A 22,292-nucleotide genomic window follows, 5' to 3' on the forward strand; every position below is an offset into this window, starting at 1 on the left:
CCCTTCCTCAAGTTCCTTATCACACTTGCACTAATTTTCTCAGTTATGTATTACAGTTTTCCTTTTCCTAAGAATAAAGATTTTTAACTATACAATGATGGCTGTTGCATCCATCTTCTGCCTCCCTTATGGGCTTAATTGCAACAATCTGGGCAATCTGTTACTTATGTTTAGTCTCATCATCTGAAAATTCACAGTGTACACACGTGGGCTCCTGATTGTGTGTCTGTAAGTTTCTCATGCAGTAGCTTCTGAAAGAATCAACATTCAGGAGGCATTTAAGTTATCTGTAAAAACACAGAATATTTTCCTTAAAAAGAAAAAATAACTTATAAATAAGAATAAATACTCATCAAATCTCAGTGCACAATAGAATCTAGGCTTTTAATTTTATTATAATACAGAAGTTTAATAATTTCAAAGTTTTACCCACTTACCCCCAGGTACTATAATAAATTTGCACAGGAAGTACATGGAGAACAGAAATGTCACAGAGTTTGTTCTACTGGGACTTACACAAAACCCAAAGATGCAGAAAATTCTGTTTGCTGTGTTTTTACTCATCTACATCATCTCTGTGTTAGCAAATTTGTTCACCGTGATTACCATCATTTCTAGCCCACTGTTGGTCTCCCCCATGTACTTTTTTCTGGCCTATCTCTCCTTTATTGATGCCTGCTTTGCCTCTGTCAGTATGCCTAAATTCATTGTGGATTCACTGCATGAAAAGAAGACCATCCTGTTCAATGGATGCATGGCCCAAGTCTTTGGAGAACATTTCTTCTCAGGTGCAGAGGTCATTCTGCTTACGGTGATGGCCTATGACCGCTATGTGGCCATCTGCAAGCCCTTGCACTATGCAACCATCATGAACTGGAGACTGTGTATGCTGCTGGTGGGCGTGTCCTGGATGGGAGGCTTTCTCCATGCAACCATCCAGATCCTCTTCATCTTCCGACTACCCTTCTGTGGTCCTAATGTCATTGATCACTTTATGTGTGACCTGAGCCCTCTGCTAAAACTGGCTTGCACTGATACTCACATTCTGGGGTTCATTGTTGTTGCCAACAGTGGGTTCATCTGCCTGCTAATCTTCCTCCTCCTGCTGGTCTCCTATGTGGTCATCCTGTGCTCCCTGAGGACACAGAGCCTAGAGGGTAGGCGCAAAGCCCTGTCCACCTGTGTCTCCCACATCACAGTGATCCTTTTATTCTTTTCTCCCACCTTATTTGTGTACCTAAGACCTGCAGTTACTTTACCTATCGATAAGGCAGTTGCTGTTTTCTATGCTATGATAGCTCCTATGTTAAATCCTTTGATCTACACCTTGAGAAATGCCCAGATGAAAAGCACCATTAGACAATTATTTACTAGGAAATGTGCCTGAAGACCAACATTGATGTAATCAAGGAAAGGACCCTTTGAATAATCTTAGCAAGCAGTACTTAAGCGATTTTAAAAAAAATCATTCAAAAATTCTTTTGATCAATCTCATGAGATTTAAGAAATTATGATTTTTGTGTGTGAATTTCCATCATGAATTTCAGTATTATCCATAAATGTAAAACACCAATAATTAAAATCAAAAACAAACAAGCAAAACACTTTCTGCTTTCAACGAAGAAAAAAATTGATTCAGCGAAAGGGAAAACTACTTCAGGACAACTCTGAATCTTTGCAAACCTTTACCAAATTAGGGCTTGATTTTGCTATCTTCATTCTTTTTATTTATCAGGAAAATGACAAAAAGAAGTTATTAGAATATACCTAGCAATGATCCTTCAATCAAAACTGACTTACCAGATTATACTGTTAATTTCTATATTACAAGAACAAGTAATTATAATAAATAGACCATATTATTGTAATAATTATCATTTATGGGGAAAAGAGAGGATTGAACACATTGCAGAGTTGAATTTCCATACCTAAATATCCAATGTTTTTTATAAAAATTTCTTATAAATATACATATCACAATTGATGGTAATATGTTTTGAGGAGTATTATGGTAACTAAGGACTTTAGGGCTACAAAACTGAAACAATATTAACCTGTGATTGGCAAGTAATGCAGATTCAACCAAATTTCCTTGTAGTCTTCAGAAAGGCTGTGTATACTCAGGTTTCTGTACTCTGATAACCCATGATAAAGAGGGGTGAATCAAATGAAAGAATGCCTGAAGGTCAGGCAGGAACCCCTAGTTGAATAATGCACAGCAAGACTACATTAAGTACCTGCCTGCTAGCAAACAATAGTTTCTCCATTGTAGTACAACAGTGGCCTCTGATAAATAGTGAATGAAGAATGAATGTTAAAGTAACATAAATAATTAAAATAAAAATATAGAGTAAAAAATGAGTCCTGAAGACTACAGATTGTTTTTCACTGTCATTTGATTCAGACTGACCTCTGAGGGAAACCAAAGTTTTTTTTTTTTTTTTTTTTTTTTTTTTTTTTTTTTTTTAACCCTATGTAAACTGAGGGATGAGAAATAATTGAGAACTGAGTTTCTGAGCATATGAGCAAATATTATATCATGATATTCTCTCAGCAAGATTTCATTATCCTCTGCATAGGGGCTGTTTTATTATTTTTCTGTTACGTGGTGGTCACATTCATTAGTAAAAATTATTTTGTAAAACGTATACACCTGCCAATACAAAAGCAATTTCAGGATAATTTTTTGTTTTTGTTGTTCAATGTTTCTTTCACTCATTAATAAACCCAAATATTTGATTCCAAAAATATTAATATTTCGGGTGACTTCTGAGGTGAACAAAACACACCTAGGTTCTTCTTTCATGGTGTTTAAGTGATAGACACCATACACCAGAGGGTAGTGGGAAAATACTGGTTAGTGTTATACAAACATGTTAAGATGGACAGGACACTAAGAGGACATGTTGGATGGTCAATAAACAAAGACCTGGAGAGAGGGTGCTGACAGAAAAGGATTCCCAGAAAGAAAGACATAAAAATGGCCCTCATGGGATAAAATTGGGCAAGAAGAGTGAAGAGGCAAGATGTTTGATCAAAGCATTCCTATGACAGTTAAGTTAAAAACAAAACATGCAGGAAACCTAAATCATTCATCTTGACTGTGGTTATTAATTTATATTGTTATTCAACAAGCTTTACACTAAGGTAGTGTAAAGGTAAATTGCAATCCTGAGAATGGGAAGACAGAAAGAAGCAAGATCAAAAAAGATTTCGAAATCCTATTAAAGCTTAATGGCAAAAACCATGGGCAAAACATAGGAAGTATTTTTAAGATGGTGAGTGATACAATTATATTTTACTTTATAATAAATTGGTTTCCAGTGTGATAAAGAATAAAGAAATATGAAGGGCAGGAGGGAAGCAGAAGCCTAGTATAATGATTTGAGGGCAAAAGCCTGAGATTGAACTCTGGTCCTGCTGGTGAACAGACAGAGTGGTGGACACTGGAATCATGCTTGAATCCCTCCACCAGGCCACTGTGCACAAGACCCAGGTATTGTGACTGGGCTGCTAAGAGTTCACAGCCCTAACCATCTTTGGACAAATACACCAAAGAAAATAGAAAATTCTATCCAGGGATTATTTCCACTATTTTATGACTCTCAAGTGGAAAAATGAGACTATCACAAGAGTGTCAAAAGGTTGTATCCCTTTGCCCCCTGCAGAACAAATTATGTACTACAATTGTGACAATGGTCCATTTCATGCTTTGAATATAGCCCGTGCTGCTCTAAAACAGACCTGTTTTTTCTCTTTTCCCTCTTTCCCTCCCTAATCTCTTCTCCATAATCCCTCCTCCAATCTCAGGGCGAAATGGGATTCCTTTTGAACACCTCTTTAAAATCTGCCTTTTGCCCCTGAGGGAGAGAATTGCAGATGCTGGGACAGGAGTCCCCTGTGTTACTCTTTTGCTAGAAAAGCAATGAAACTTCTTTTATCCTTTTTCTCAAAACCTTGTCTTCCTTATTGGATGGTCATCAGGGATAGACCAAGCTTTAGACGACACAATGAGCACTCCAGAGCTGCCCAGGTCCCAGGCTAAAGCCTGACTTCACTGGGGACCACGAACTTTTCTCCTTATTCAGTCCCTGCTTCCAAATGACAAATTTGTAGAAATATGCCGCAGTCTTTCGGCTGGGCACAAATCACGAGTCTCCACACAGCTTGTAGATTCAAACAGCAATTCTTTATTCCCGAACTCACACCGGCCGTCTACAAACACGTTCTGGGGGAATCCACGTTCTCTGCCCAAATCCACACTCTGCCCTAATCCACTCTCTCCCAAATCCACTCCGCATGGGCTTCTGTCTCCCAAAATATACTGTCTGACCCTAAGCACTCAAGAGGAACTCAGCAGCAGGATACGCCCTATTCCAAAAGAGGAACACCCTAATCTCCTATTACTAAACCGCCCTATTCTAAAGGGGAAACACCCTACTCTCCTATTATGCTAAACTGCCCTATTCTAAAGGGGGAACACCCTAAACACGGATCCTGCCCTGGTCCTTGAGCAAGGTCACCTTTCAGAAGTCCTTCCACTAGACAGCATGGGAGTAAGCTGGCAAGGAATTTGTCATACCTACTTGGCTGATGGCTCCCAGCATCTCCCCCCTTCTGATTAATTAAACAACAAGTAATGTGGCTTAAGGACCGTGCCTGGTAGGTTGTCCAGTTCAACATATGGCTCTTACCCGTCATTGGAAAACTGACCTTTAGGCGTCAGCCTCCTGTCTTAGGTTGATACCACTGCAACTGGATCATACCCGTCACTGACTACCGGTCCAGCATACAGCCATACTTGTGGATAGGTCTATGCACCAGTGGGGGGGTGAGGTTCTTTGCCTCACCTCTGTTGGCCCCCAAATTTGGCCTTGGTGCCAGTGGGGGAGTGAGGTTAATGTGGCTTAAGGACCGCGCCTGGTAGGTTGTCCAATTCAACATATGGTCCTTACCCGTCATCGGAAAACTGACCTTTAGGTAACTGACCTTTAGGCGTCAGTCTCCTGTCTTAGGTTGATACCATTGCAATTGGATCATACCCGTCACTGACTGCCGGTCCAGCATATAGCCATTGGCCCCCAAATTTAGACCATCACTAGCAGAAGGGAGGAGGATACAGAAATGCCACGACACCAAGCCAATTGACAGTTCCTTTGGAAAAATTGCATCATTGGTGACACCATCAGCAAAGATCACTGGTGACACCATCACCAAATATATGCCAGCATTACCACAATAGCTGCACTAAACGTAGTTACATAGTCCAGGCAAGTTCTGCAAGCGGTTCAAAGTGGAGGAATCTATCAATCTGTCCGTCTCCTCCCAAAGTCCGTTGCCTCCCAAAGTAAGTTGGCTCCTTGATTGAGCATACTTGTTGAGTTATATTCATTGGGATGAAGATAGGAATTCTGGCAATGATGCTAAAAAGACATTATCCTGAAAAGAATTATTAAATATAATGAAAAGGAAAGGTGAAAGTAAACAAACAAATCTGTTAACCTACTTAAAAAACAATTCTTAACAGCTGTTTACCTGATTTAAATTAGTAAACAAGCAGATCTGTTAACCACCTTTAAAAAGAATCCTTAACAGCTGTTTACTTAATTTAAATTAAGCCATTTAAATCACGTGAATAAAAAATAAATAATTCGGATCCATTTTCTCATGAGCGCTCCTCATATATGAAATATGGACATATGCACACACAGACATATAACACAAAACACAAATGTGCAAACAAACGTACAACACATAAGATAATAATAAAGGCCTTGTAGCTTTACCTAGGTGAAATCTCCATTGCAATGTTTAAAAACTCTATAGTCAAAAAAATAAAACTGATCAGAAAAACATTAACCTAGGTTTGTATGAGCTCAAAAAATAAAAATAGAACCTTATGATGTGGAAAAATGCAATAATAAAATAGATATTGAAAAAAGCATCCTGGTTAATCACAGTCGCAGATGTAAGAATGGCCAAGCTGGAGTTCTGGATATCAGCTGTTATGGATTTGAGTCAAATCATCTTCTTTTCGATCTGTAGAAATCGTTTTAGTTAGTCTTTCTGGAATCCAAATCGGCTGCTGTTCTCCCTGTGGAAACACGCAAACAGAGCCCCGACTCCAGACAATCACTGGATCAGGACCTTTCCATTGTCCTGTTAGAATATCTTTCCAAAGAACTTTAGGCTTATGCACATTTTTTGGATACATATGCCTTTCCGCAGCACTAAGTCCTGATGAATCCAAATTTAAAAAGTTTAGAGTAAAAAGCGTTATTTTAAGTTTATCTTTGGGGGATATATACCCCTTTCCAATTCCCTCTTTTTGCTTTAATAAGTACGTTTTAATAGTTTGATGAGCTCTTTCAACTATGCCTTGTCCCTGTGGATTGTATGGAATTCCTGTTATATGAGTAATACCAAATGATGAGCAAAATTGTTTAAAAGAGGTAGAGGTATAGCCAGGACCGTTATCAGTTTTTAACTGTTTAGGAATGCCCACAGTGGCAAAATTTTGTAAGCAATGAGCTATAACATCTTTAGTTTTTTCTCCGGCATGAAGGGAGCCCATCAAAAATCCGGAAGAAGTATCAACTGTAACATGTAAATATTTTAATTTTCCAAATTCTGGCAAGTGTGTGACGTCCATCTGCCAAATATGGTTAGGTATCAGTTCTCTAGGATTGACGCCAAGATTAACTTGTGGTAAAAAGGTCACACAATTTTGACATTGTTTTATTATATGTCTGGCTTGTTCCTTAGTTATTTTAAAACGCTTTTGTAAAGTATTAGCATTAACATGGAATTTTTTATGAAAATTCGTAGCTTCTTCTAGTGTAGAGAAAATATGTATGTCATGTGTAGTTTTATCTGCTAAATCATTGCCCAAACTAAGGGCTCCAGGCAATCCTGTATGTGCTCTAATATGTCCTATAAAGAATGGATCTTTTCTGTCCCAGATTAGACTTTGTATAGTGGAAAACAAAGAGAAAACAGTAGAAGAAGGGGAAATCCTACCAGCATCTTCAAGAGATACTATAGCATTAACTACATACTGACTATCAGAAAATAAATTAAATACAGAATCTTTAAACATTAAAAAGGCTTGTAATACTGCATTAAGCTCTACCTTTTGAGCTGATTGTTTGGGTACTAAAAATGTAAAAGTTTGATCAGGGGTAACTACTGCTGCTGTACCATTATTTGACCCATCAGTGAATATATTTGGAGCATTCATGATAGGGGTTTTTCTTGTCATTTTTGGAAAAACTACAGGATGCTTAGACCAAAAAGACAACAAAGGATTAGATGGTAAGTGATTATCAAATGAAACATTAGATTTACACATGATTATTGCCCAAGTATTTAACTCATTAGCTAACTCATCAATTTGATCCATAGTGTATGGAGTAATAATTTTATTGGGAGAAATTCCAAACACTCCCTTCGCTGCTTTTATTCCTTTGAGTATTAATTGTCCTACAGCCTCAGGATACCTAGTAAGAATAGTGTTAGGAGAATAAGATAAATGTATCCACAATAATGGACCTTCTTGCCAAAATACTCCTGTAGGAATATTTTTTGTTGGTAGTACAATAAATAATAAAGGCAAACTTATATCAATTCTATCCAAATGTATATTTTCCATATATGTTTCAATAATTTTCAATGCCTTTCTTGCTTTAGGAGTTAATATGCGAGGTGAGTTTGGATCTGATGGACCTTTTAGAATATCAAATAAAGGTCCCAACTCTCCTGTTGGTATGCCTAGAAAAGGCCTTATCCAATTTATGTCTCCCAATAACTTTTGAAAGTCATTAAGTGACTTGAGTTGATCTACTCGTATTTGAATTTTTGGTGGACGGACCATGGTTGAGGATAATAGAACTCCTAAATAATTAATTGGAAAATTTAATTGTACTTTATCTATTGCTATCTCTAGATTATAATTTTTTAATAAGTTTGTAAGTGTGGCATAACATTCCAGCAATATGTTTTTATCTTTATGTGCCAATAATACACCATCCATATAGTGAAATATTTGTAGTTCAGGATTTTGATTTCTAAGTGGCTGGATTGCTTTATTAACATATATTTGACACATAGTTGGACTGTTAGCCATCCCTTGAGGGAGTACTTTCCATTCATATCTCTGATCAGGACCTTCATGATTTAATGCAGGGATAGTAAATGCAAAACGTGGACTATCCTCGGGATGAATTGGAATTGAAAAAAAAACAGTCTTTAATATCTATGGCTAAAACATGCCAGGTTTTTGGCAAAGCAGACAATTGAGGAATCCCTGATTGAGCAGGTCCCATAATAACCATTTCATTATTAATGGCTCTTAAATCTTGCAATAATCTCCATTTACCAGATTTCTTTTTAATGACAAAAATGGGAGTATTATGGGGAGATATGGAAGGTTGTATATGTCCTTCCGCTAATTGTTGTTTGACCAGATCATGGGCTACTTGTATCTTTTCTTTAGTCAGGGGCCACTGAGGAACCCACACTGGTCTTTCTGATTTCCAAGTAATTTTGATTGTCTCAGTGGCCCTTTCTGAAAATCCAACCCATGTCTGTCTGTTCCTTGATCTATTTGAATTGGTGCTGCTATACCTTGTCCTTGTTTTCCTAATCTTTTTTCTTTCCTAAAACCTTGTCTAGCCCTAGTAGTGGGCGCATTAGGATTGATGTTATTTGTTAACGTCAAACCTAATTATCTAGGACATCTCGTCCCCATAAATTTATAGGAAGATGATCCAATACATAGGGCTGTATAGTTCCCTCACAACCTTCAGGATCCTTCCAATCTAATATCATTGCACTTCTATCGGGATTAGTCGCCACTCCTAGGCCTCGAAGCGTTTGAGTGGCTTGTTGTAATGGCCAATGTTTTGGCCATTCCTTACTAGATATGATGCTAAGGTCTGCACCTGTGTCCAGTAGCCCATTAAAGTCGTGTCCTTGAATATTTAGTTTTAACATTGGGCGAGAATCTAAATTTAAAGACAACATAGCCCAATCTACACCTGTGGAGCCTAATCCCCTGGAACCTCTTTTTACACTATGACTAGGAAATTTATTATGTAGGCTGGGTATTATTAACAACTGTGCTATTCTGTCTCCAGGTGAAATTACTGATATACCTCTTGGAGAACTAGCTATAATTTTTATTTCACCTACATAATCGGGATCAATTACCCCAGAACTTATCATAAGTCCTTTTAATGTAGATGAACTACGTCCCAATAATAAGCCTACTGTCCCTTGGGGAAGAGGTCCTTTTATTCCTGTGGGAATGATTTGAACTCCCATCTCTGGAGTTAGTACTGCTCTGGCAGAGGCGCAGATGTCCAACCCTGCGCTCCCTCGGGTTTGTCTGATGAGGGATTTAATGGACAATGTGTCCTGGGCACTACTCTGATGGTGTTGCTGGGTTCCTCCACTGCCCCGTATATTTGTGGTTGTGGGCCCCGGAGCATTGGGCCCCGCTGTCCGTTTTTTGGCAATGGAGCCTGATGCCTTTCTCCACGATATCGTGGGTAAATACCTGGTCCTTGTCCATTTTTCGATAAGGGAGTACCCTCTATGGTAGTTTGAGAACGGCATTCATTAGCCCAATGTCTCCCTCTACGGCATCGTGGGCAAATACCCGGTATTCTATTTCTTTGATACCTAGTTTTGTTAAACCCTCCTCCTATGGGGCAACTCCTTTTAAAATGTCCTGTTTGTTCACAATCATAGCATGTTTTTGGCCTGGCATCTAAAGCCTGTTGTACTGCAGCTGCCAAGACTTGCCCTTGTTCATTAATATCTCTACATAATTTAATATATGTGTTTAAATCTTCATGTCTCCATGGTCTAATAACCTCTCTGCAGCAACGATTTGCTTGGTCATAAGCCAGTTGTTTTATTAATGGCATTGCTTGTTCCGTATCCCCAAATATTTTGGCAGCCGTTTGAATTAGCCTATCTACAAAGTCAGCGTAAGGTTCATTAGCTCTCTGTATTACCTTAGATAGCTGACCTTGTAAATCTCCATGTCCTTGTAAAGTCTTCCATGCCCTAACTGCGTCTGCAGCAATTTGTGCATATATAGCAGGATCATATTCAATTTGTTGCCTCTGACCCTCATAAGGTCCTTTTCCTAGCAACATTTCTAAATTTCTTTGAGGGTAACCGGCTGCTGCATTTCTCCTAGCTGTCTCTGCACAAAATTCCTCATTGGCAACCTTCCATAACAAATATTGTCCTCCATTTAGCACAGATTTACACATGCTAGCCCAATCTGCTGGCGTCATGTCCAAGTTAGTAATGGACTCAACCATGCTCACCGTGAAGGGAGCTTGGGGACCATAGGTTGTTACAGCCTCCTTTAACTGCTTCACTGTTTTAAAATCTAAAGCACGGTGAATTCGCTGCCCTCCTACCTGTTCAAGTACAGGGCATGCTAATCTTTGAGGTCCTGTCTCAGGATCCCATTTATCAACTACGGGGTTTGAGGGCCACTCAGCTGTCTCTATCCGTGGGGCTGTTGGTTGAATTAAACTCTCTTGTGATAAAACGGAGTTAGTAACAGCCTCCTGTTGTGGCCTTTTTCCTAACAACCCCTTTTCCTTTAAATTTTCTTCCTCTGTCTGACTAGCTCGAGAGACCTTCTCTTTTGCTTGATCTAAAACGTCTTTCTCCATGTTCTGAACCTCTAACAATTTACTTAACATCTTTTCAGTTTGTTTTAATCTACTAAAAAGATAACACAACCCAATAAGGTAACACAAAACAAAACTGAAATTGAATGAAGCAAAAACGGAATAAAAAATCGTTGTATCAATTTTCTCTTCCTCAGGGCCGACAAACTTCAAACCTTTAGTCAACCATTTTTTCCAGTTTGCCTGAGAAATTTCTAGGGATAGGCAGCTTGAAAGAAAAACAAAATAAATCAAAAGAAGAACACATTGTTTTCTGAAATGGTCACCCATTCTCTCGCCTTCCCTCAGGGGTGAGCAATTTCACTTACCTCCAAGTTTCAGACGTTCCGCGTATGAGCCACCAGATGCCGCAGTCTTTCGGCTGGGCACAAATCCAGAAATACCCACAATAGGATCATTATCACAAACTGAAACAGAGAAATAGTTCCCCATATATTTAGAAGTTATACAGAATCAACTGATGAGGAAAATTAAGAACACAGGAGTCATGGTTGAGATCCAGGTTCTGGCTTCCAACACAAGATGGATGAGGGAACTAAGAAGATGGAATGGAGAGAACTTTGCAAATGACAAGGGACTCTCCATCTCCAGGAGAGGTGCCTGCAACTACAGCAGGGGGTCTCCCAGCCTGTCTAAGGAATGCTCCAACTTTGCCTGAAGAAACCACAATGGTCTCCCCTGAGGAAGGTTCCCTGCAAGACAAGGCTGACTCTGTTTGTGACTGACTCCTAACCCCCCCTTCCCCTTTTTGTCTCCTAGACCCATAACTAGGCTCAAGTCCCAACAGGGTCCTAAAAGAGCCACAATGTGTGTGACCCATGAAAAGGTGAAATATGCTCCAAAGACTTCATGATTTTTCTACTTTATGCAGACAGAAATGCAGGAATATATGTGCGAATATATGCAAAGAATATGCAAGAATGATGAAATCAACATAAATTTGGATCAGGTCAAATTTACTGATACAGACTTTATTAATCAGATGCTTTCTTTAGCACTGCAGCTTGGGGAGTTGAAAAGGACTCTGGTTATTCAACTGCACCAACAAGGACCAAATGAGACTATCAGGGTGTAAATTAGAATGTTTTAGGAGTTAATGGCTAAAAGGAATTCAAAGGCATAGAGAAATCAGAATACAGTGTGATTTGTCATTTAAGACCTACTTGCCCACCCTAGGAGAGTCCAGAAGACATAACTTTCATCATAACTATGAGTAGTAAGTGTGTGAGAGGAGCCCTGACATCCTTGAAGACTTCTGTGATTGCTCTTTCATGTTAGACGGAACCCGTCAGTGGAAACTATGGTCCCCAGCATGAAAAGTCTAACTGCAAAGTCAATAACTGAATCCAGGGATAGCAGGGTCAAGTTGCAGTTCTTGATATTCAAAGTTTTGAGATACAGAAGGGGTCAGGCAGCGAGGGCAAGATGGCAAGATGATGAGTAAGGAGGTGGGGGTAGGGGACAGGGCCAGGAAAAAGGAGCATAGAGAAGGGGCCTCTGCTTGATGAAAGTGCTCCTGGACACAGCAGAGATTCCAATCAGATAGACAAGTCTGTATTCCTGCCCCTAAGCCAGAGTTCCAGTAGAAAAACTAACACAGATGTGTGGACAGAGGGGACTCCAACCATTAATACTGAAAAAAATGTGGACAGGGGAAGAGATAAGGAGAGGAGGAAATTCCAGAAACCATAAAAAGGACAAGACAAAACTACCCCAACAGATTCCTGGCTTCTCTTTGGAGCTATGTGTCTGTGTAACTTTTGCAATAAACCTGTTGCTCTGTGTCTTGCTCTGCAATTCTTTGCTGAACAGAGTCAATGAACCCAACATCCCTGGATGGTAACAAGTGAACAGCAGAGTTAAAGAAGATGGTAACAAGTGAACAGCAGAGTTAAAAAAAGAAGCCAGCTGACCTGAAAAGACCTATGACCTTGGCTGGTCGATTTCAGGCTTCCTATTATTGAAATACTATAGAAATCCTAATGAGTTCTTACTTTGATAAAGTGAAGAAGAAAAGTTCAAGTGAATGAAATAAAAACTGAATTCTCAAATCAGAAATTCATGCTTCCTCAATCAACATCCAGACTTGAACCACTCTGCAAATCCAGAAACCCTGAAATTAAAGAGAAGCTGGATATGCTTGAGGTAGGAGCCAGGAGCACTGCCTCAAATTTATGTTGATCTGTCTTCAAGATACCCCAAAGCCTTTTTCAGGTTATTTGTGCATTAGAAGAAAAGAAATAATCAGGCATTGCTGTGACTACTGAACCCATGGAACGAAGAATATCCTGGTGGAAAAGGCTAAGCAGAAGCTGGTAGATCTCACTATCCAGGTGTGATTCTCACCACATTCAGCTGAACTTCTTGTCCTGTGCAAAGACAGATGGTTATGGAAAAACTATAGTGAAATTCTATTAGCTTGATCAGATGGAAACTCCAATTTCAGCTTCTGTACCAAATGTGGTTTCATTGTTTGAGCAAATTAAAACATCCCCTGGTGTCTCCTGTGTAGCTGATATCTGGCAAAGCCTTCTCCATACCTTTCAATAAAAGACCATCAAAAGTAATTTGGTTTCATCCAAAAAATCCAGTAATGCACTTTCTTTCTCCTAAATAAAGAAGTGATGTTTCAGCCCTAATTCATAATTCTCTCTCCCTGACCCAAGAAACCCTTCATGGAGAGAGAAACTCAATAAATTTCAAGAAAACACAAAAAATCATTCAACACTCCAATGGAGATGAAAAGAAATTAAAAATCAAAAAGTTCCTCCAGCTCAAGATGTACTGTTTAATTAATCAGAGGGCATCAATAGCAAAAATAGATCAAAAAGAAGAGAAAATTAATAAGATTGAAGACTGTTCTTTGAGAATACCAGTCTGAGTAATAAAAATATTTTTTTATTACTTATAAAGACTTTAAGGTAGAATTAATTGTTAAAATAGTTGAGTTCTGGGGGTTCAAGAGGGACTTGAAAATGACAAATTGTGGAAAAGCTCTTCAAATGGATCAGAAAAGAACATTTTCCAAACCTAAGTAAATGTGGATATCCAGGTACAAAAAGAGCAGAGTTGCCAGTCAGGTTTAACTCTAGTATCCACTATGAAAATTAGTGTGGAGTTTCCTCAAAAAACTGAAAAAGAGATGCTATATGATCCAGTTATGCTACTCCTGGGTATATATCAGTGTCTATCAATAGATGAATGGTTTTTAAAATATAGAGAACTCAGCATAAATAAAAATGCAGTTCTGTCATTTGCAACAATAGGGTGAAGGTCATTATGTTAAAGGAAGTAAATTTGGCACATAAAGATGAGACTGCATGACCTCAGCCACAGTGGAAACTAAAAAGGTTGATCTCATAGAAATTAAAAATAGAGTGGTGATTAGCTGTGGCTGGGGAGGGCAGAGGGTAGATGATGGGGAAATACTGATCTCTGGGTAGTGAGTTGCAGTTATGAATAAGAAGCTCAGGGTGCTGTAGCACACGGGGCTGACCATAATACAATGTGCATTTCTAAAGAAATGATAAATGTTTGAGGAGATAAACATAATTAACATGATTTAAACATTATGCAATGTGTACATGTATCAAGTGGCACCTCATTAATATGTATAGCTTTTTATATTTTTTAACCTTAGTTTAAAAAGAATTAGTTTCATCCTAAAGCAAGAATGAAATTATGGCATTTACCAGTAAATAGATGGTGCTGGAGAATATCATGCTAGATGAAAATAAGCCAATCCCTAACAACCAAAGGCAGAATGTTTTCTCTGATATGCAGTTGCTAATTCACAATGGGGGAGAGGTCTAGGGAAGAATAGAGTTACTTTAGAGAAGAGAAGGAAGGGAGGGAGGTACGGGGGTAAAAAGGATAGTAGAATGAAACAGACGTTATTACCTTATATACATATATGACTGAGCGACCAGTGTGATTCTACCATGTACAATCAGAAAAAAAAAGATAAATTATACTCCACTTATGTATGATATATCAAAGTACATTAATGTGTTCTACTGTCATTTGTAACTAATTAGGACAAATAAAAAATTTTTTAAAAATAATAATTAATACCAGTAAAATGTGCTGTACCTTGAATAGACATTTCTAGGAAGAAGACATACCAGTGGCCAGCAGATAAACTAAAAGGTGCTTGATGTCCATATAAACATCAAGAAAAATGCAAATCAAATCACAACAAGATATCAATTTAATTTTATAGGATTGGAATTATAAAAATCAAACAAACAAAAACAGAAAGATAATAAATGTTGTTAAGGATGCGAGAAAAAGGAAATGCTTTTCCACTGTTTTTGTTAATATAAATTGGTTTGGCCTTTATAGAAAAGAGTATGGAGTTTTCTAAAATAGTTTAAAAAAAAAAAAATATCAGCCTTTATAAAGAAGAAAATAATTATTTGTATTCTTGATGATTTCCTTTCTAACCTCAGTGAGATGAAATCTCATCACAGTTTTGATTTTCCTCTCTTTGATTACTAGGGATGTTGAACATTTTTTAAATATATTTGTTGGCCATTTGTATTTCTTCTTTGTGTTGTTGTTTGTTGGTTGTTTTTTTTTTTGGGGGGGGCGGTTCTTTGCTATTTTATTTTGTTGTTTTTGTTGTTTGATGTCAAGCTTTTAAGTATTCTGGATTCTGTTGGAGGAAGAGCTTCAAAAGATCTTCTCCCACTCTGTAGGCTCTCTCTTCATGCTGTGTTTCCTTTGATGTGCAGAAGATTTTTAATTTCATGCCATGCCATCTCATTTATTGATTTTTGGGTTTTATTTCTTGAGCTTTAGAAGTCTTGTTAAGGAAGTGGATACCTGTGCCAATATGTTTGAGTGCAGAGCCTGTCTTCTAGAACTTGAAAGGTTTCTTGTGTAATTTTTAGGTGTGTTTGATCCACAGTGAGAAAAGGTATCTTCCTTCATTTTCAGTAGGACTGCCAATTAGTTTAAAAACTTTGGAAAGCGGTATAGAGCTTCCTTAAACCACCAGGAATGGAACCATAAATTCACCCAGCTATCTCATTCCTTGGTGTTTATTCAAAAGAAGTCCAGTCAGCATACTATAGTGATACAGGCACATGAATGTTTATAGGACCACAACCCATAACAGCCAAGCTATAGAACAAGGTCAGGTGCCTGTCAACAGATGGGTGGATTAAAAAAAATGTATATACACAATATGCAGTATACAGGAAAACTGGGAACTGAAATGGAACAAGTTATACTTCATGCTTCTATAATTATGTCAAAATGAGTCTTGATGTTATATATAAATATGCAGCATTAATAAAAAGGAAAATGAAGAAAATTCTGCCATTTGTAACATTTTGGATCAACCCAGAAAACATTAATGTTAAGAAAAATAAACCAGGCACAAAAGGGCAAACACAACATGAAATCACTTACAGGATAAATCTAAAACAGTCTAACTCAGAGTTATAGAGTGGGACTGTAGTTGTCATGAGCGGGGGAATGAAGAGAAAGATGTCAATCAAAGAGTATGATGTTTTGATTGCACAACATGAGTAAGTTCTAGAGATTTATACACCATTGAGCTTATACTGATGAATACTGTCCAGGATGCTTAAAATACTGCTCAAAGGGCAGATTATGTGCTGTATGTTATCATCATCATCATTATACTAATAATAAACAAGAAGTTGGATGGACACATTTGAAGATGGTCAGATAGGTGACCAAATAATTTCATGGCATAGTTTACATGTTATATATGTACTGTATTTTGTATGTTAATTACTTCAAATAAATGGTTTTTAAAAAAATAATGTACAGACGTCCTAAAATGACTAAGTGGCAAATAAGTAACAATGAAGTTTTGTCCAATTGACAAAAATGTGCAATGACTTGAACTCTCTCACTGTGTTTTAAATATCTCTCCCAATCTGTAATGCTGCCAATCATTCCATGCTGTGTCCCAGAGAACACTGTTATATAGACCTTTCTTTGGTTTCTGGCTACTTCCAAAACACTGGAAATAAGGAAAAGCACCATGTGCAGTTAAAAATAGCTGTCATTTAAAATAGCTGTCATTAATATGCCTTCACTTCTTTAGCTCTCAAGCAATTCACAGTGGGTTTTCAGAAAGGATTTAATATTGATAAGAAAGAAGCCCCTCTGTGACACGTTTTCAGGGAAACTGCATCACTGGGACTCACACTGGATTAATACTGCAATCCTATTTACATGGCGTTCATCTTTCCTAACAACCCAATTTCAGATAAATAAATAAATAAATAAATAATTACGTTCAAACTTCAGGGAATACAAGTCTCTATTTGGAGGCTGGAAATTTTCAAATATATCTTTCCAGAATACCTGCTTCCAAGGTAATATATTTCTATCAAAATATATAATTAATTCCTGGGAGAGAAAGCACAGCTATAAGCTATGTCCCTAAATTCTTCTGAAAACCTCTTAAAATTTCCTGGTCTGTAAGATGGCAATATTTTTTGTTGTAGTTGATTCATCCAGAGCAAGATTCATCAGGAGTGACCCATTTGAATTCTTTTTCTCCCAACCTCCTGCCTTCTGTCCTACTGAACCAGAGCAACAGAATGATTTCATTTCTCCAAAACATACCAAGTGAATCCATTCTAAATATTAAAATATTTTAGGCTTTAAGTTAAAAAGAATGATTTAGACTTTAAAGGAAACATCCTCAATGACATTCGATTTGATGTTGGGTTACCTGAATATTCTCTTCGGAAGTTTGTTGTCACTTCATGTTAAAATTCTTATTTTAAGAGGAGGTCTTTTTGAAGATGAAATTGATTCTGAACACTCAAAGCATAATTAAAATCATCTAAAAGTACTAAGGTAAGATTTTCTATAGTGTGGATGCTTATTAATTTTGTAATTTTTCATATGCAGAGATCATTACTTTTCAACATTTATCAAATGCAGTCATAGAGTGTCATTTGTTATAGGATAATTCATCTTCATTTCCCTTTTTCAAAAGATTGTTGGCAAATATCACTGAAAAAATTTAACATTAGACAATTTGAGACACATAGTGATGAAGCTTTATATAAAACCCAGCCCTCCCAACAACAAGAAAATTTAGTTTGCCATGAGACACCTCATTTAATAACCAAGACTCTGAAGATAAAAACAAAATTTAAGTACACCTTTCACACACATGAGACATAGATATAAATATTAAATGACATAAATCATCAGCTGTAGAGCCCTAGTACAAACAAGAAGTCTTTCTGGGGTCAACTGCTGTGGGTAAAACACATGTCTTTTTTAAAAGCAGTAATACAGAAGATTCTTCCTGAGCTGACAGGAGATTTGAAAATGTCTTGATATTTTTAATCAAACTGTCAATTTAGCTTTGCTGAGTACAAACACAGTTATAAAAATAAATGAAAGCCCTATAAGTGTCCCCAGATCTGTGATGAATGTGCTTATGTAATAATCAATTCTCATAAAACCTATGAGGTGACATTCTCACTCTTACTTTGCAGATGGGTGCAGGGCCAGGAAATGTATCCAGGTAAAAGAAGTTGCAAGCAGAAGAAACAGGATTTAAATCTGGTCTTACTGACACTCAAATCAGTACACTTAACTTCATGAGGGTAGTGTACAACATTTTCCAGCTGACTGTGGGGTCCATATTTTATAATGGTATTAGAGAAGGCAGAACTGGCTGTGAGGGACAGGCCAAATGAAAGTAGCCCTTCTGAGAAGGAAGAAACACTCATTTTCTTAGTATTTGGGAGTTCAAATGAATTATTATGTATCTTTGTGTCTGCTGATAAAATTGCTTTGCATAAAATCTCTCTGAAGTAGTTCAACATAATTTATATAACATAGTATGGAATTTATAGGTTAAGAGGAAGAGGAGAATAATATATATTAAAGAACTGAAGGATAAAAATAATGAATAAAAATTGGACTAACTTGAAGCCAGACAAAGAGGCACATTCCTATAATTCTACCTACTAGGAGCTGATGCAGGATAATCACACTTTTAATGTCAGCCTGCTTTGCAACATCATAAAACCCCATCTTTAAAAAATATCTAATGATCTATTTATTCTCTTCTTGACTCTGCTACTTTTTAGTTACTTTTTCAGGAAGAAGATTCTAAACTCCTCTGTGCATATATAAATAAGAGATGGATAAAAAGATAACAACATTAGCCATTCACTTTGTTCTGAGAACTAGATCAGTACAAGTTTGCAAAACACTTAGAACATATGTAGAGTTCAGTTACTAGCAGTAAAAATGATCAAGATTATTGCAAGCCATCTGCAAGCCCTTGCACTTTAGTTTCTCAGATTATTTCTTTACCAGTAAGAAGGATGCAACAACACCCATCATACAGATTACCTCAAGTATGAAGAGGAATTGTGCAGGTAAAGCATTGGTACTATGCCATGCATGGAATAAATATCAGTAGCTTCATAATTAGGCATTGCAAAGTTATTAGATTTATTCAACAAGTTTTATGACTTATTTTATAGCTGCCTTTTTATAAACTGGTTACATTTCCTTAAGTGTTGCCCTCATCTCTTTGTATCCATTTTTATCATTACTCTGCTACATGGGGTTCTGATCTCTGGCTTCCACCCCTTATTTAACCCCACTCTGCTTCATTCAGGACACAAAAGGATTTTTACACTAGTAACATCTAATGTCCCCTTCCTTAAGTTTCTCACCATCCTTGATTCCTATTCTCAATTAGCTCTCATGTTTCTCCATTTCATAAGGAAAAAAAGGGCAACATTCTTTAGTTATACCTTGATGGCAGTCACATTCTGTTCCTATCTTTCTTTTGGGGTTTAAATGACACTATGAGTGAAACCTGTTAATTCAATTTAAGCTCTGAGTCATCTCAGAAAATTAGAGATACTCAGCCTCTTGCCTTGTCTGTTCACAAAATTTTCTCCCATATATAGTATTTGCAGAATCTTTACTGGAAGGGAAAGTAATCATCATTACTCAGAACACTTTTTTTTCCACCTCACCCAACAATATAAATGCAAAAATCTCCACATAAATTCTCTCCACTCAATAGAATCCACACATTATTTATTTATGAGAATTCAGAAGTTTAATTCAAGGTTGTTTTGTTTTGTTCAAGTAATGCGGTTCACTTTCACTTGAAATACATGGAGAATAGGAATAATGTGCCAGAGTTTGTTCTTCTGGGGCTTACCGAGAATCCAAAGTTGCAGAAAATTGTATTTGTTATATTCTTGCTCATATACGTCATTAGTACGGTAGAAAATATGCTCATTGTAATCACCATCACCACCAGTTCATTGTTGGGGTTCCCCATGTACTTTTTCCTGACCTATCTCTCCTTTATTGATGCCTGCTATGCCTCTGTCAATACCCTTAAGCCAATGGTAGATTCACTCCAAAAAAAGAAAACCATCTTATACTATGCGTGCATAATGCAAATCTTTGGGGAACATTTCTTTGGAGGTGCAGAGGTCATTCTGCTGACAGTGATGGCCTATGACCGCTATGTAGCCATCTGCAAGCCCTTGCATTATATAACCATCATGAACCGGAAAAGTATGTCACCTACTAGTGGGAGTGTCATGGGTGGGAGGTTTTCTCCATGCAACCATCCAGATCCTATTCATCTTACCACTACCCTTCTGTGGCCCTAATGTCATTGATCATTTTATGTGTGACTTGAACCCTTTGCTCAATCTGGCCTGCACTGACACCCACACTCTGAGGCTCTTCGTTGCAGCCAACAGTGGGTTCATCTGCCTGTTAAATTTCCTCCTGCTACTGATCTCCTATGTGGTCATCCTGCGCTCCCTGAGGACCCACAGCCTGGAGGGTAGGCGCAAAGCCCTGTCCACCTGTGTCTCGTACATCACAGTGGTCATCCTGTTCTTTGTTCCCTGCATCTTTGTGTACATGAGACCTCCAGCTACTTTACCCATTGATAAAGCAGTTGCTGTATTCTACACTATGATTACTCCCATGTTAAATGGCTTAATCTATACCTTGAGAAATGCTCAGATGAAAAATACCATTAGGAAATTGTTTAGCTGCAAAGCCATTTCAAGTGACAAATGAATGTGCCTTAGGTCCAATATTAATTTAACTAAAGAAAGGATCAAAAGACATATTGAATAATCTCAGCAAGAATACATAAACGATACAAAAAAAAAATACTGACATTTATAAATTCTTCATTGAGGCAGCCATACATGGGTGCAAAATAGTGGAGAAAACCTAAGCCAGGACAACTCTCTCATATTTGTAAAATTCTTCTTACTTGGGACTTTTATTTCTAGCTGTATGCATGTATGTGCATTCATAGGCTATACTTCCAATGAAAATAAAAAAAATAAATAATTACAAATATTGGTATTGGGCAATAATCTCTATAATACTTGTAAGATATATACACTGCTGTTATGGTTTGGATTCAAGGTATGCTCCCAAAGCACCTGTTAATATAGAAATATCAGAGGTAAATGATTAGACCATGAAAGCTGTGAACTGATCAGTGTATCCTAGTTTGAATGGACTGACCAGGTGGAAATTGGATGCAGGAGGAGCATGGCTGGAGGTCACTGATATTGTGCCCTGGAAAGGTGCATCTTCCCTGCAGTCCATCTTCTCCCGTCTCCTTCCCACCCTGCCCTTAGCTGAGCTTTCTTCCCATGGGCTGTTCCTACCTGATGTGCTGCCTTGGGCACAGAACATTAAAGTCAGGTATCTATGGACTGAGACCTCTGAAACCATGAGTCTTCAGTGTAAACTTTTCTCCCTCTTGGTTGCTATTGTCAGGTATTTTGCTCATAGCAATGTTGAAGCTGACTAAGACAACTGTTATTATCTCCATTTACCTGTGATGATACTGGTAAAATGATGAAGCTATCAATGTAGATATATTGATGCTCTAATAACCAGAATGTTGCTGGTTTTCCAGACCATATTCTTAACTCCTATGATATGCTTCCAGATTATTATGAGAAAAAGATCAGATAATCACACTAGTTGCCATATCTCAGACAAAATTGTGCCAGGTACATTGCATATAATAAGTAATTACAACGAGTAATCTAACAACTTTCTTTAATATCTATTATTAATTTACACAGCATAACTGAAGGTCATATATTTCCAGGATATTGAAGTATCTAGGATTTTAGAGCTTGAAAACACATAGAACATTTAATATTTGTGTGGTCAGTAACATAAATTCAACAGTATTTCTAAATTTCCTTGTGATCTTCAGAGAGGCTCTGTAGAGTTATTAATCAAATAAAATACTTGAATATCAGACAGGAAATCTATTTACTAAATATATAGCTATGATTCATAAAGTTCTTGCTTGCTAGCTTACAATAGTCTCTTGGACATAGCAAACAAATTCTGACACTCAATAAATATAGAATGAAAAAATAAATGTATAAAAGAACATAAATAAATTAAATTAAATACATAGTAGGAAAAGAGTAACAGAGACAAGGGAATTTTTTTCTACCTTCATCTCATTTAGACTCTGAGGAGAATCCCAGAGAGAACTCTTAGAGGAGGCACAGGGCATATTTACTT

General features: G+C 37.4%; 1 protein-coding gene and 1 pseudogene across 1 annotated transcript; both read left to right on the top strand.

Annotated features, from left to right (window-relative positions):
- Positions 1-472: 472 nt before the first annotated feature.
- On the top strand, positions 473-1,387 carry LOC143390443 (olfactory receptor 4C46-like). The gene has a single exon (XM_077108604.1). It carries the CDS (start codon positions 473-475, stop codon positions 1,385-1,387), a length of 915 nt encoding a protein of 304 aa, XP_076964719.1.
- An 18,483-nt stretch (positions 1,388-19,870) lies between these two features.
- On the top strand, positions 19,871-20,801 carry LOC143391719 (olfactory receptor 4C46-like; annotated as a pseudogene).
- The last annotated feature ends 1,491 nt before the right edge of the window (positions 20,802-22,292 follow it).

The sequence above is a fragment of the Callospermophilus lateralis genome, chromosome 2, assembly GCF_048772815.1.
Source record: "Callospermophilus lateralis isolate mCalLat2 chromosome 2, mCalLat2.hap1, whole genome shotgun sequence".
NCBI classification, from domain to species: Eukaryota; Metazoa; Chordata; class Mammalia; order Rodentia; family Sciuridae; genus Callospermophilus; species Callospermophilus lateralis.

Bases quoted from the DNA above. Each gene is read 5' to 3' on its own strand.
- LOC143390443 (XM_077108604.1), top strand. From the start codon at position 473: ATGGAGAACAGAAATGTCACAGAGTTTGTTCTACTGGGACTTACACAA.